General features: G+C 39.5%; 1 protein-coding gene across 3 annotated transcripts in view; it reads right to left on the reverse strand.

The window, feature by feature from the left end:
- The window catches only part of LOC123810466 (butyrophilin subfamily 2 member A2-like), a 52,910-nt gene that overhangs the window by 18,573 nt on the left and 17,871 nt on the right, over window positions 1-16,466 (reverse strand). For all 3 annotated transcript variants that reach the window (XM_045826233.1, XM_045826232.1, XM_045826231.1), the window contains exon 2: window positions 196-309. In XM_045826233.1, the coding sequence (XP_045682189.1) occupies window positions 196-309 (114 nt within the window). The remainder of the gene's footprint in view (window positions 1-195; window positions 310-16,466) is intronic.

Here is a 16,466-nt window from a genome sequence, read left to right on the forward strand (position 1 = left end):
ACTGGCTGATATTTCCAGAGTTACTTATTTCAGAGTTTCAGTTTTATCACATCTCTTGCCTCCAATTTTGCTTTTATCCTGGGAAGGTCAGATCCTGCTCATCTCCATTATTATCACCATTCAGCAGCCATGGCAAAAACAGCCAGAATAGTTGACAATTGCCTTAAAATATCATGACTTTGCACATTAACTTACCTTGTTTGCGAAGTTCCTTCTGGAATACATGAATAATAAAGCAAATCACTACCCATATGAGACTATTAGAAAGTGCTTTGATGGTGTCTACGTTGTTTACTTCATGGTTAGATTCTGAAAAAGGAACACCAGGGAATTTACTTATTAACATCTAGACCAACCTTATTACTGTTTCTACAACAGAGTTTTTATTCTATAGTTTATGTAACTTGTGGCTCTATGGTGACATTTCACTCTTCATAGATAAAGCTGAGGTATCCCATTAGTCCATTAGTCCATTAATCCTAAGTACCACAGGGATAGGTGCATTACAGCACCCACTCAGAAGATGGTCTAGGATAAAATGTTTCAGGTTAGACCAAGCATCAGGGAGATACTTTCCCCATAGATTATGAAGAGTGCCAGAATGCAGACACCTCACAGTATATGAGGGAATGTCTGCCAAAATTCAGGTCTGCCATCAATACTTTATTATTCCCTTTAAAACCAAATATGATACAGAGCAGAGATTGGCAGACTATGGCCCACAAACCAAATCAACTCTCTCTCTATATAAATATATAATTATAAATATTTACTAATATTTACTAAAATATAAACTGTACTAATTTAATATAATTTTATATATTTATACTTATATATTATATTATTAATTATATAATATATTACAGATTTATATTTATATTATTTATAAATAAATAAATTAAAAGCCCTTATATATATCTATTAAAGGCCATGACTTCAAAATGGATTTTACTTTTTTAATAACTGAAAAAATATTACTTGTAACACAAAAATAAATTGAAATCCAAATTTTAGTGTGAGAAACCATTAGTTTTGCTAATTCACATACATATGTTCTATAGCTGATCTTTCACTACAATAACAGAGGTCAATGGTTGCAATGAAGACTGTTTATAGTGCAATGGTGCAGTGATAACTCAACACCATCTTGAGTGTCTCTACTCCCACAGCACTGCAACACTTCCTAACTTTGTTATCAAGGAACAACAATTACATCGAAGAGAAAAAGAAGAAAAGAGTACACTTTGGATAAAACACTTTACAGTAAAGTGGAGTGTGGACTATTTTATTACTGAATGACATATATATATATATATATATAAATATATATATATAAATATATATATATATTTACAATGACACTCTAGCCATGCTAAAAGATAACAATGTACACTGGCCTTACCAGACTAAAACTCATTACAGCATTATCAAAGTTTGATAAAGTGACTGTAAGGAAAAAATTTAAAGTTTAAAATTAAATTAGTCTTCACAAAAGAATTTCTTCATGAAAATTAAAAATAAAAATGAGACTACAACCTAAATAATTTTTCATGGGTTCATTGATGAATGATGAGACAGTATCTAGTTCTGGGACAAGCTTGAATAACAACATTTTCCCCCATTCCTCATTAAAAATTGAAGCCTAATAACTGTATTGTATAAACTGTATGTATTAGAAGACTGAAGATGGTGGCTGAGTAGGTGGGTGCCAAGTTCACTTGCTCCTGCCCCCAACCTGGATTTTCAGCTGAGTTTTTGACAATCAACCTAAACAATTAACAGAATTTTAGTTGATATGAAGTTCTGAAGCCAAGGAGTGCAGAGGATGCTTCATACCGTCCAGTAAGTGAATCTTATAAGTCAAAGGGGAAACAGCCTGTGCATGGTTCCAGTAGTAGCTAAGATCAGAAATCGCAGCTTTGGAGATCTTTCCCTTCTTAGAGCAGGGGACCTTAGTCTCAGGCAGGGATCCCCAACCCTAATCAGGGGGTGAATTGGAGGACTTTACTGAGTCTATGAGAACCAGGGTACACGAAGTCAGGATGGGCGGGGTAGGACAATTGGGAACCTAATTATAATTATAGCATTTTGGACTACAAATATGGCCGACAAGGAATATGGCCACCGTTTGGACTACAAGTAATGGTGACTGAACTCTGACCTGGAAGAGGTGGTGACATCAGACCAGGAACCACCAATGATATGTTGCTTCTTTGTTCACCAAGAACAAATCCTTGGCTCCCATGGGAAGTCAAGCCATATAACCACGCTCCCCCCCCCCCCTTTCCCTTCTCCTGTGAGGACTTTTCTCAGCCCTTTCTCTGTGTGGGTAGAGAAACGTGGCCTGGGAGCACAAACCTCCAAAATAAAGCTCATCTGCCTGTTTTCATGGCTAATTGGCTGCTTATTTCCTTGGTGGGGTCTAAGAAAACCTTACACACATGCATACACATACAGCATGTAGTGCTTCCATAGCTGAAGCACCAACTTGGAGAGCACCAGATAGGGACTCCCTCAAACTGTTAAAGTGATCAGGTGCCACACCTTGTTGGGTCAGAAGCACCTGCTTTCTCTTTTGGGAAGGTTGCACAGGCAGAGATCCAAACAGTGACTCAGTACTGCTGTGTGGATACTGCATACAGACTTTTTAAAAGGAACTGAAATGTGGCTGAACAAGGACCCTCAGTTTAGCAGCTCTGCCAGCAAAGAAACCAGATTGAAATTGCAGCTATAGAGCACCCTACCTTTAAACTGTGGGACTGTAAAAATCCAACAATAGAGGGGGAAGGGGACACTATTGGGTCTTTGGTAGTGGGATGAAGTGAGATTCCTCCACATCTGTAAAAGTTGGAGATCTTAATTCAATATGAAGCTTTTCTGTGGTTTGGGTGTCAGGCTGAAAAGTTCATTGTTAGAACTTCCTGGGACATGGACCTAACCCACCACCTATGCTGGAACAAAGAAGATATACATCCCCTAAAATACCTCACCAGGAAATTCCCCATATCTGAAGCAACTGAAGCACAGCCACTGGCATCCTGCTAGAAACCGGTTGAATCCTCACTGCCCCCTCCTCTCTCCCTCAAGCAGAAAATAGAATCAGCCCTCCCTGGAGCAGATCAGCAGGGTGACTCATCCTCCCCTGGGGGTCTGCTACACACCTTAAAAGTCCTTCTACCCTTTCTCTAGGGGCTGCCTTCCTTTGAGATTCAGCCTGCCTGGTTGCAGTGTCCCACGTTGAATAAAAGCCCTTAGTTGGACTTTTCTGACTTCAGGTCCTGTCTTAGCCTCCTCTGCTACCTAACATTCACTATATAAGTTCAGACTGAGAGAAACCTTGCTGATCCAACATGGCTTGAAGAGGGACAGAGAGCAGCTGCATAAAGAGAATTGATGACTGTGAGGGAGGTGCAAAGGCAAGAGATAAAACAGAGAACTTGCTGAGTAAATTGGGGGGAAAACGGTTTTTCCACTCACATGCCTGCAGACAGTACCCCTCCCCTCAGCTCAAGGTATGCCTGCTGCTACTGTGACTACAGGAAAGTAACCTAGCAGAATAGAACTGTTTTTTGACCCATTCTGAATTTCTCTCACCTGTGCCAGGCATGCTGAACCTAAGAGACCAGTGGGGTAGAGAGTTACTAAATCTGCACAATGCAGGGGCAAGACCAAAACAGAAAACTTGCTGAGTGGGCTGGGAAGGTAAAACCAGCTTTTCCACTCTCCATACTGGGAACAGCATCCCACCCCCAGCTTCTCTGGCTGCTGGTGCTGTGGCTGCAGAGAGGAACCTATCAGAAAAATTGCGTTCTGACCTGTTCTGAACTTTTCCCAGCTGTGCCAAGCCAGGCTTGATCTTTGGGTCCTCTCCTACTGAGAACAGCGGCACAAAGAGATCTGAAATTGGCATAATGAGGGGTTTTCTGGGCCCAGCCCAGCTCAGCTTGCAAGCAACCCAGGGGCTGTGCAGAACAGAGATTTCTGGTCTGTACTCTGAGAGCTAAATGGATGAGAGTTGAGCAGCTAGGAAACTTTACAGGGAGGCAAATCCCCTCACAGTAAACAAACCACCTGCAAGGAGAAGAATGGTACACCCTTCTCCTGTAGGATTACAGGTGTTGCATCCAAGAGGGAAACTCTGCAAAATAGTCCTGCAAGGTTCAAGATTCCCCCACTGGGTGCATTTATGCAGGGGAAAGAAAGGGTGAAAATTTTGGAGGCTAGCATTTGGGAACAGGACAGAGAGTTTGGCTTCCTACTGAGGTTTGGGAAAGATGAAAAGAGTTGAGCACTTACCTGTGGCCTGGTCCTGCCCCCAAATCAATGGGAGGCTCTCTTGATCTATTCCCTGAAGTCTAGAGCTGAGAAGCTTACTCCTGCAAAAGGGTAAGTTGAATATACCCATTCTGAACCAGCAGAGAGCCCCCCACCCTTTAGGAAGCAAGTGCCCAAATCTCTGGCTGAGATGGAATGGGTTGGCACTGAGTAGGGGCTACTCTCTTTTCACTGAGCACACTATAGACTGCAGAACAGACAAAAAAGAAGCCTGCTAGCCCAGGTTTCAACAAACCTTGTCTCATCTTTCAGACTCTCATCAAAAAGCTCTAGAGGGAAATTAGGCAACTTCAGGGAAGGACAGAGAGAATGACAAAAGGAGGCTCACCCTGGGGGGCCTTGACTCTTATACAAAGCAGCCATGTGCTCCAAGGGAAAAAGAGCTGACCCTTCAACAAAGATTGGCCCCTCACATGAAATGGACAGCTAACTCTTAAGAAACTATTTACTACTGAAAATAGTCTGGGAGAGACCAAGATGTGTGGTGCAGGGGTAGGGGAACACACCCAACATTTTCCCTGAAGTCTGAATAGTTCCTCCAAGGGGAGATCCAAGGGCTTCATCCTCCTAATTGCATAAGAAGCCCTCTCAGAAACACAGGGGTTAGTAGTGTGGACTAAGACTAACAGCAGGACCATGGATAAAGGCAGGTGGAAGTGGTACCCGTGGTGCTTTCTGACACTAGATAACCTACATTTGGACCCTAAAAACAGAGTGCTTGTACAAGGTTAGATGATGAGATATAGTGAGATTAAAGTATAGAAAGTAAGCATAGTGTGAGAGAGAATAGAGTTAACCACAACAACAATAATAATGCTCCAGATTAAAGTGAAGTGGGCTAATATCATGGAAGGTTGCTGCATAGTATGTACAATTAATGTACAATTGTATGGAACAACAATTATTTACAATAGTCCTGGAACAACAATAGTATGCCAAGTAATATATGATTTGGATAACCAGAATAGAAAGTACCAATCAAGAGTTGTGTGTTATTGGAACATAGGTGAAATGAAAGAAAAAAAATTAAAGTACAATCAAGAGAGAATGAGGAAAACCAGTCAAACAATGCAATTAAACAGGGAAATAAAATGAGAAAAACTAAACATAAAGAAGAGAAATGAAAAAATACTAATAAAATAAAAGTGGTACAAATAATGACAAGATAATAATACACATACACAATAAAAATGCCAGCTCTGTGGGATAGCAAAGTGACATTTGTCTTTGTTTCTTAGGTTTTGGGCTTATCCTTGTGCTCCCCCTTTTGTTTTGTCTCTGGACCTTTTGTAATGCCATGTCTTATTGTCTCACTTGGGAGAAGAAAAAAGAGGAAAAAAAAGATAGAGGATCCAAAAAAATAATAATAAGGCTCCTGCTGACTTTAAACTTGTTCAGTGAGTTCTGCTGGTCTTCCTAAATACCACAGAAAGAGGGGGGCTGGGGTTCACTTTTCTCCCTTGCTTTGATTCTGAGAGGATGGGGACCAGGTCTACTTCACAATTTTCAGTTTCCCGGCCTCCAGCCCAGGTCTTCTGTGAGCTTCTAGGCTCAAATCAGGCACTTAGCTGCTCACAGTGTGAGTCAATCTCTGGCATGGAGCCCAAAACAAACAGGGCACACAGTTCCCCTCAGTTAATGTCTCTGGGTGTGCAGTGCCGGACAGGCAGGGTGCACATTTCCCCTCAGCCACTCACTCTGGGTGCATGCAGCTGAAATCTCCCTTGGGTGTGCCAGCTGCTGCTGGAGAGTTCCTTACAAAGCAGCTGCCCACAGTTCCCAACAAGCACACAGCTTTTCACACAGCCCCACTTTCCAACCAGTCCAGAGACTATCTGAGCCAGGGTCCAACATGGCCCAACCCCTCCCTTCTCCAGGTGTCACCTGGCACCCCAATTTCTCTGGTGCCAGTGCCCACAGTCCCAGCAGATTTGTACCACCTCTGTGTGTCTCCCACTTGGTCTCTATTCCCCCCAGTGACTTCCAGCATACAGGTCCCTCCTGGTGCCAGGCTGCCCTCCCTGCTCTGGTAGGGGAGGGAGCTGGTGATATAACTCTCCTTGCTGTAACCTGCAGCAGGCGCCAGGCTGGGCGCAGCAGGCACTGCAGCCTTGGTCCTGGTGCAGATCCCAGGGACCTTACCGTCCCAGTGCACTCTCCTCACTATCTGTTTTTCAATGTCCTCTGCAATTTTTTTTGCCTCCAAAATTCATATAAGCTGGATTCCATTGGCTATTCACTCTGTTCCTCAGAAGATCAGCTAGGTGTTCCAGCTGGGCACAGGGAGAACTGGGCTTCATCCCACCTACCTCAACTCCATCTTTCCCCCCTCCACAGGAACACAGTTGTAACAAATAAATAAACATTTATTTATTAACACACACAAGAATAAATCAAAATGGATCAAAGACTTAAATGTTAGACCCCAAACCATAAAAATCTTAGAAGAAAACATAGGCAGCAAAATCTTGGACATTGCGCATAGCAACATTTTGTCAGATACATCTCCAGGCAGAAAGGGAAATTGACAAAAAGGAAAAAAAAGGAAAAATAAACAAATGGGACTACATCCAACTAAAAAGTTTTTGCATTGCAACAGAAAACATCAACAAAATAAAAAGACGGAATGTATAGGGAACCTATCCATGTGGAATGGCAAATGTAGCCCAGCCCTATTGGAAAGCCCACTGGCATGTGGCTGCACACAGGACATCAAACCTATGGATCGGTTCTCCCGTGGGAAATCAAGTCTGCATTATACCTAGGCTGCTTTGAGACTTGCTCTTGCTAAAACTCCCTTACCCTGAGTTGAAGCAGAAAATGCTTACTACATATCTTTAAACTGACTTTCTGAGGCCTGTGCTAATTCTCCCAAGGACTGAAGTGTAACCAGACCAATCACTCTTATCATTCCCTTGCATTTGCAACATTTTTTCCTTGTTAATCTGTAGGGAGTAATCAGTAACATCCTTTCCTTTGCTATCTATAACAAGTAATCATCTAAAGCAAACCAGAGCATAATGAATGAGAACTTTCTTTGATGTATGCTATTAGAAAGCCATAAAAGCCTGTCAAAGCAATGGTCATGGCACTCTCCCCTTGAGAGAGTAGCCATGTTGTCCCTTTTTCTCCACAGAACTTTGGTAGTCTGTGTGAATTTGTCTTGTCTTATCCACAACACTGTGGACACTGCTGCCTAGAGCCCGCATCAGGAATGAGAGAACATATTCACCAATACATCTGATTAGGGGTTAATATCCAAAGTTTATAAAGAACTTACAAAACTTACACAAAAAAGCAAACAACTGAATTTAAAAATGCACAAAGGACCTGAATAGATACTTCTCCAGAGAGGACATACAGACAGCCAATAGACATATGAAAAGATGCTCAATGTCACTAATCATCAGAGAAATGTAAATTAAAACCACAATGAGATATCATCTCACACCTGTCAGAATAGGTATAATCAATAAATCAACAAACAACAAGTGATGATGAGGATGTGGAGAAAGGCTTTTGCACTCTTGGTAGGAATGCAGATAGATGCAGCCACTGTGGAAAGCAGTATGGACATAATTCAAAAAATTAAAAATGGATCTGCCTTTTGATCTAGCAATCCCACTTCTGTGAATATATCCCAATGAACCCAAAACACTAATTCAAAATAACATCAGCATTTCTATGTTCATTGTAGCATTATCTAGAATTGTCAAGATATGGAAGAAGCCCAAGTGTCCATCAATAGTGAGTGGATAAAACAACTATGGGATATTTACACAATAGAATACTACTCAGCAGTAAGAAAGAAGAAAGTTTAACCCTTTGCAACAGTATAGATATACCTGGAGAACATTATGTTAAGTGAAATAAGTCCATCAGAGAAAGACAAATACAATATGATTTCACTCATATGTGGAATATAATGAACAAATTGAACTAACAAGCAAAATAGAGACAGACTCATAGATAAAGAGCAGGAAGACAGCTAATTGGTGTGAGGGTAGGGGTGGTGGGATTGAGCAAAAAGGACAAAGTACTCATGGATATGGGCAATAGTGTGGCAATTGTATGTGAGAGGGGATATAAAGGGACTAAATGCTACTGGAAAAAACAATTAAGAAATCATTAAAAATAAAATAAATGAAAATTAAATATATAGAAGTATAAAATAGAGGACAAACAGAAAACAAGAAATAAAATGGAAAACTTAAGTCCTGCTGTATCAATGAGTACATTAAATATAAATGGTCTAAAGATACCAATTAGAAAATATTTATTGGTAGAATGTATTTCAACAGTTACTAAAATACATGCTGTCAAGAAATTACCTCAAATATAATTATAGAGGTAGGTTGAAAGTAAAATGATGGAAAATTATATATTACACAAATAGTAATTAAAAGTGAAATAAGCCAGACAGTGAAAGACAAATACCATATGATCTCACCCATAAGTGAAACCTAATCAATGAAACAAACAACTAAACAAAATATAACCAGAAACATTGAAATAAAGAACAAACTAACAGTGACCATAGGTAAGGGGGGAGGAGGATAATGGGGGAAAGAAAGGGAAGGGTCTTCAAGGAACAAGTATAAAGGACCCATGGCCAAAGCCAAAGGAGGGTAGGGTCGAGGGTGGGGCAGGGGAGAATGGTGGGGGGAAAGTGGAGAAAACTGTACTTGAATGAAAAGAAAAAGAAAAAGAAAAAGAGAGCAGGAGTTGCTACATTAATATCAGATAAAATAGATTTACTTGAATGCTCATAGTAAGGTTTTTTAACAACCACACATTGGAAACAGTCCCAATGTCCTTCAATGAGGAAATGGTTAAACACACTGCAGTAGGCCCATACTGTCCAATACAATTCTACAATAAAAAGGGACAAACTATTGAACATATAGCAATGTTGGTAGATTACAAGAGTGAAAAAAAGATTGCAAAAGATCACACAAAATATGATTTCTTCAATATAACATTACAAAATGACAAAATTGTAGAGGTGAAGAACTGACTGGTAATTATCAGTGGTTAAGCATGATGAAGGTGGGGAGGAGAGATGGATATGACAACAAATAACATGAAAAAGAGCTTTATGGTGAAGGGATGGTTCTATATTTTGATTGTTCAGGTGGTTATACACATCTATGCATGTAATAAAATGTCATAAAACTATACACAGTTTGGGTATCAATGTTATTTTTCTAGTTTTGATGCTGTACTATAGTTAGGTAAGATGTCACTATTGAGAGAAATGGAGTAAAAGAAACATGGGGTCAATGTACTATTTGTCAACTTTTGATGAACTTATAATTATCCTGAAATACATTTTTTAATGTAATTCTTTATTAAATTCTTTTTTTTAAGATTTTATTTATTTATTTTTAGAGAGGGAAGGGAGGGAGATAGAGATAGAGAGAGAGAGATAGAGAGATAGATAGAGAGATAGAGAGAGAGAGAGAGAGAGAGAGAGAGAGAGAGAGAGAGAGAAACATCAATGTGCGGTTGCTGGGGGTTATGGCCTGCAACCCAGGCATGTACCCTGGCTGGGAATTGAACCTGGAACACTTTGGTTCCCAGCCCGCGCTCAATCCACTGAGCTACACCAGCCAGGGCTACGCATTTTTATATAAAGAATTATACAGTGCAGAAGGTTTTTATTTTGACTTGAACAACAATAAAAATGATTAATATTAACATGTGAGGAATCTTAAACCATTTTGGAAGAAATGCATCAAATTTCAAGAGTAGTATGATGTCAATAAATGACTGAATTTGCTTTATTCTTCTTAAGATCAGCCTTATTGATACTCATTTATAAGGAAAAATTAAAACACTGGTTATTTTTCAAGAAGATACAGCTCAGTGAGAAAAGATTACATGTGGGAGTGACATAAATAGTTTCATCTTCTACATAAAAAAGATATGGGGCAGCCAGAATGGAAGCTACCTTTAAATATGTTAAAATAATAATAATAATAATAATAATAATAATAATAATAATAATAATAATCATGTCTCAGTGGATTGAGTGCCAGAATGCGAAGCAAAGGGTTGCAGGTTCAATTCCTGGTCAGGGCACATGCCTGGGTTGTGGGCCAGGTCCAGTAGGGGGTGCATGAGAGGCAACCACACAATGATGTTTCCCTCTCTTTCTGCCTCCCTTCCCTTCTCTCTAAAAATAAATCAATAAAATCTTTTTTTTTAAAAAAGAATAATGCAATGGAAAAAGCAAGGAAAACAATATTGAGTGGGTTTCCTTGGCTCTTGATGGATCTTAATACAGTCATTATTCAGTTACTACTGTTTATTAAAGAAGTCAATAATAATTTTGAAGTGACAGAATTAGCCCTTATCAATGGTCATGGAACAAATATAAATGAGAATATTTTCAAAATCTATATAAACTCTAACTTGGTATGACCTGAAGTAGATCAGCAAAGATGTGCTAAAATTGCTGGTGCTAAAAGAATATGTGTAAAGTGTTACAAGACTTAATTGAACAAATCTGCAAAATCTGTGAAAATGTAATTTATTTATTTTTCTTATTCAGCAGATGCTTTGTGGAAAATTTGAAAATATTTTTCTTGGTCTTTCATCACTGAACCAGTAGTGTTGAAAAGGAACTTTCTTCACTATGATGTATTTAAACATGGTTAATTCTGTGAGTTTTTGTCAGAAATATTATCTGAATATCTTGGCTTAACTAAATACAGAGAATTTTAATGACTCAGTAGTAATAATGTGGGGTTTTTTTGTGATTCACTGGAACAAAACAGATTTAATTAAACATGTTGCACAGAAGTAGTAATAATGTTTTAGTGCATTTTCAACTCAGGGCTGATACTAAAATTTTCTGAATTAGAACAACAATCTAAATCACTCATATTGAACACCATATAACTTTGGAAAATAGATTTTACTGCAGACATTACAGTGTTTCTTAACAAATTAAACTTACATGTGAAATTTATACTGTGGTAAAACTATTTTTTTCTTTTTCTTTTTGTACATTAACCACTTCAAGTAGTTTCCATCCATCACACTTTATCCCCCCGTACCCTTCTCCAACTCTTCCCCACCCCAGCATGCATCACACCATTGTTTGCATCCATGAGTTTCTTCTATTTATTTCTTTTTTGCTCATTCCTAAAGCCATTTTGATTAAAACTACTAATCACATGAGTGTCAACTGCTATATATCATTCCTGTGCTGTAATGGGTAGAACAAGAGAAAAGGTCTTCATTCCCACACACATTGGTCCTACATATATTTTCCAAGTTTAAACTAAATTTCCAGTAGCCACCTTTATACAGAAACTGCAAAGAAAATTTCCACATTTTAACTTCATTTAACTTTGCAGTTGAGGAGATTTCAACAATTGGAAGTAGCTTATCTCCAATATAATAACATTCTAAAGAAAATTACTGAAGAATCAAAATAGTTCAAATATTGCTTTCAAGTGAGTCAAGATCAGTGAAAGACTCACGTTCACCCATGTTCATGGACTGATAACATTATTTGACTGTAGCTCTCTGTGTAAGAAGACATTTAAAAGATACATAAATCTTATATGAGAACATTATTAACAGATGAACACTTGCAATAGTTTTTAATAACAAGGAACACTAACTTTAAGCCTAATTAAACAAGACCTTAATTCCTCCAAAAATTCAATTTCCTCTCATTTCAGATCTGCATTACCAAAATTTTACTCAATAATTATTACTATATTTGAATTTCACTAATAAAATTTTTGTGAAAATGTGTTTTTTTCTGTTGTTATTTAAGTACCTACTTAATATTTGACTTTGCCTCTTGGTCTACAAAGCTTATGATCTACTACTTTACATCTAATGTTTGCTGACTTCTGTCTGGGAAAAAAACTGGAGGGACTCTACTTGAATGAAAACTGAATAACTCCTCTGGGCTGTCATTCACTTGGGACCTGAATATGCAATTAACTGATCAGGCTTCTGAATGTTGGACATCTTATTGATGTACCACATTGATTCATGTGCAAATTTCTAGATCTGTGCAATCTTGGTTGAAACACAGACAAATTTTAAACATAGGAGTGAATGAGCTTGTTTTCAATCATCATTTCAGAAGCATCATTCTCTGTTTTCTATATACTAAATAATAGCTTAATATTGAGAATCTAGAATTGCCTAGTGGTGAAAATATTAAAAGGAAAATGTTTAAATATTGATTCAGGTATATTACATGAAGATTTTATTTGATGGACATAGAGCAGATAAATTTTGTGAAGTTTTATTTATTGCCTCTTTAGCAAAGAAAATATTACTTTTATGAGACAATTCAGTCATTTTTTAAAATTAATTATTTTTTTTCAGAGAGGGAAGGGAGGGAGAAAGAGAGAGAGAGAAACATCAATGTGTGGTTGCTGGGGGTCATGGCCTGCAACCCAGGCATGTACCCTGACTGGGAATCGAACCAGCCAGGGTATGCCAGCCAGGTTGACAATTCAGTCATTTTAAAATAAAATTTCTTATTAAAGATGTAGAGAGGACAGTGAATTGGCATCATTTGCATGCAAACTGTGGGCTGTCATATAAAATGGAGGGATCTATCCTAAAGTAAGAGGAATTCAAGATGTCCTCATTTTACAAAAAATAGACTCTGGCCCCGGCTGCTGTGGCTCAGTGGATTGGTGTGCCAAGGCTAGGAAGAGAAGTCCCTACAACTCTGGCTGTGAAAACTAGCAAAGATTGTGACTGAATGAGATGAAGGCTTCTGGGATCTCAGGCATTTCTCTTAAAAGCACAACACATGAACTAATTCACTCACTGACTCATTCAACTGAGCTCTAGCAGTGGGGCAGCACCTCAAAGTTGCCAGGGACATACAGGGAGGAACTAAATTGTCTGGCTTCAGGGTGAGATAGGTGGGGCTGATTTCTCCCCAAAAGAAGGGCTGGCAGAAGCCATTGTTTCTTTGCTGGGCCCTCCCCCTACAGGCTCCATATATGAGTGTCCATCAACCTAGTGAACACCATTCTTCCTGTGTTTGTGATTCCCTGAGACTCCACCCCATTCAAATTGCAGCCACCCCCACCCCAAGCCTCCTTCAGTGGTTTTTCCATACAAACAGACTAGCTAGGTTCATGATGCTGACTTTTCTAAAATTTCTCAAAGACCAACAAGCAGCGTCTTCCCTTGATGTGTCCCATACCTCTTGCTAAGCAGCCCCAAGACTGGCACTAGTGGAAGCTGCCTTCAGTTTACCACTTAATCTCCTTCAGGCACCTCCACCAGCATTTCCCTTGGTAGCTCATACCAAGCCACCCCAGGCAAAGCAAAGGCAGTGATTGAACTTGGCCTATATCAGAGTCCCTTGCAAGAGGCCTCAGAACCAAAAAACTTAGTGGCTATCTTCAGACCACATCAGAACACCACCCAAACACCTCCACAAATGACACACCCAAAGGGTAGACGCAGCACACACTTGAGCCTCACTAAAGTGAATCCTGGTCTTCAGGGTCAGCTCCTGCACAACTCTTCCTCCAGTAGCCAGGGACAATCCTCACAATTAGCCTGAGAGTCAATACCTCCCACTGATGCAAAACAGCGATCGAAGCTCAACTACAACAGGATGTCACACACAACCCACTCTATGGAGACACCTGGAGCACCCAGCTCAGGTGAACAGGGAGATTATGCCACTAGACCAAATAGGACACCTACTACATAAGCTCATTTTACCAAGATAGAAACAGAAGATTTACTTAACACACAGAAACAAATAAAAGGAAGCAGTACAATGAGAAGACAAAGAGACATGTTCCAAATAAAAGAACAGAGAAAAATTACAGGGAGAGAACTACACAAAATGGAGACAATTTACCAGATGCAGTGTTGAAAAGACTGGTTATAACAATGCTCAGTGAACTTCAACAAAGAGATAGAAAACATAAAAATGGTGATAGAAAACACACACACACACACACAAAGCAGTCTAACAAAGCATACAATAACTAAAATGAAGACTTCATTAAAAGGAATCAACAGCAAATTAGATGAAGCAGATGATTGAATCAGCAATTTGGAAGATAAAGTAGAAGAAATCAATCAATCAGAACACCAAAAAAGAGATACTTCTGGCCAGGATGGAGGCATAGGTAGACACACTTTGCCTCCTTGCACAACCAAAAGAAGGACAACAACAAATTTAAAAAAACAAAAAACTACCAGAACTGACAGAAAATTGAACTGTATGGAAGTCTGACAACCAAGGAGTTAAGGAAGAAACATTCATCCAGGCTGGTAGGAGGGGTGGAGATAGGCAGCTGAACGGAGAGGACTCATGGCAAGGCAGTGGTTGATGGACAAGGCAGTGGTTGGGGGACCCTGCAAGGTGGCGGATTGTGGACTGGTTGGTCCCACATTTGAGTGCAGAAACCGGGAGGAACCACTGAAGAGCAAGACAGACTGCACAACCCAGGGTTCCAGTGCAGGGAAATAAAGCCTCAAATCTCTCATTGAAAAAACATCTGTGGGGGCCGAGGCAGTGGGAGAAACTCCCAGCCTCACAGGAGAGTTTGTTGGAGAGACCCACGAGGTCCTAGAACATGCACAAATCCACCCACTGGGAATCAGCAACACAAAGGCCCAATATTTTTGGTGGGTAATGCAGGAAGTGACTGAAAACAGGCAGAAAGCAGAGCAAGTGCCATTGTTCCCTCTCAGACCCCTCCCCCCATCCAACATCAGAATGCAGCCACGTGGATTGCCCTACCCTGGTGAACACCTAAGGCTCTGCCCCTTATATGTAACAGGTGTGCTGAGACAAAAATACGGCCAAAATGAAGGAACAGATCAAAGCTCCAGAAAAGATACAACTAAGCAACAAAGAGATAGCCAACCTTTCAGAGGCAGTGTTCAAAACACTGGTAATCAGGATGCTCACAGAATTGGTTGAATGTGGTTGCAAATTAGAGGAAAAAATGAAGGCTATACTAAGTGAAATAAAAGAAAATGTACAGGGAACCAGCAGTGAGGGGAAGGAAACTGGGACTCAAATCAACAGTGTGGGAAGGAAGAAAGAAACATTCAACCAGAACAGAATGAAGAAATAAGAATTCAAAAAGATGAGAAGAGGCTTAAAAACCTCCAGGACATCTTTAAACATTCCAACATCTGAATCACAGAGGTGCCAGAAGCAAAAGAGGAAGAGCAAGAAATTGAAAACTTATTTGAACAAATAATGAAGGAGAACTTCCCCAATCTGGCAAAGGAAATAGACTTCCAGGAAGTCCAGGAAGCTCAGAGAGTCCCAAAGAAGTTGGACCCAAGGAGGAACACACCAAGGCACATCATAATTACATTAGCCAAGATGAAAGATAAGGAGATAATCTCAAAAGCAGTAAGAGAAAAGAACAGAGTTACCTACAAAGGAGTTCCCATAAGACTAACAGCTGATTTCTCAAAAGAAACCTTGCAGGCAAGAAGGAACTGGAAAAAAGTCTTCAAAGTCATGAAAGGCAAAGACCTACATCCAAGATTACTCTATCCAGCAAAGTTATCATTTAGAATGGAAGGGCAGATAAAGTGCTTCCCAGATAAGGTCAAGTTAAAGGAGTTCATCATCACCAAGCCCTTATTATATGAAATGTTAAAGGGGCTTACCTAAGAAAAAGAAGATAAAGAATATGAACAGTAAAATGACAACAAACTCACAGTTATTAACAACCACACCTAAGACAAAAACAAAAACAAACTAGGCAAACAACTAGAACAGGAACCGAATCACAGAAATGGAGATCATATGGAGGGTTTATCAGCACGGCAGAGGGAGGGGAAGAGAGGGGGAAAAGGTACAAAGAATAAGTAGCATAAATGGTAGGTAGAAAATAGACAGGGAGAGGTTAAGAATAGTATAGGAAATGTAGAAGTCAAAGAACTTATATGTATGACCCATGGACATGAACCAAAGAGGGGGAATGCAGGTGGGAGAGAGTGTGCAGGGCAGAGGGGAATAAAGGGGGAAAATGGGACAACTGTAATAGCATAATCAATCAAATATATTTAAAAAACACCAAAAAAGAAAAAAGAATTAAAAAAATGAGAATAGTTTAAGGGGCCTTAGGGAGAACATAAAGTGCATC

This window comes from Phyllostomus hastatus, unplaced genomic scaffold (assembly GCF_019186645.2).
Source record: "Phyllostomus hastatus isolate PE091 unplaced genomic scaffold, TTU_PhHast_1.1 phas_scaffold_60, whole genome shotgun sequence".
Classification (NCBI taxonomy): Eukaryota; Metazoa; Chordata; class Mammalia; order Chiroptera; family Phyllostomidae; genus Phyllostomus; species Phyllostomus hastatus.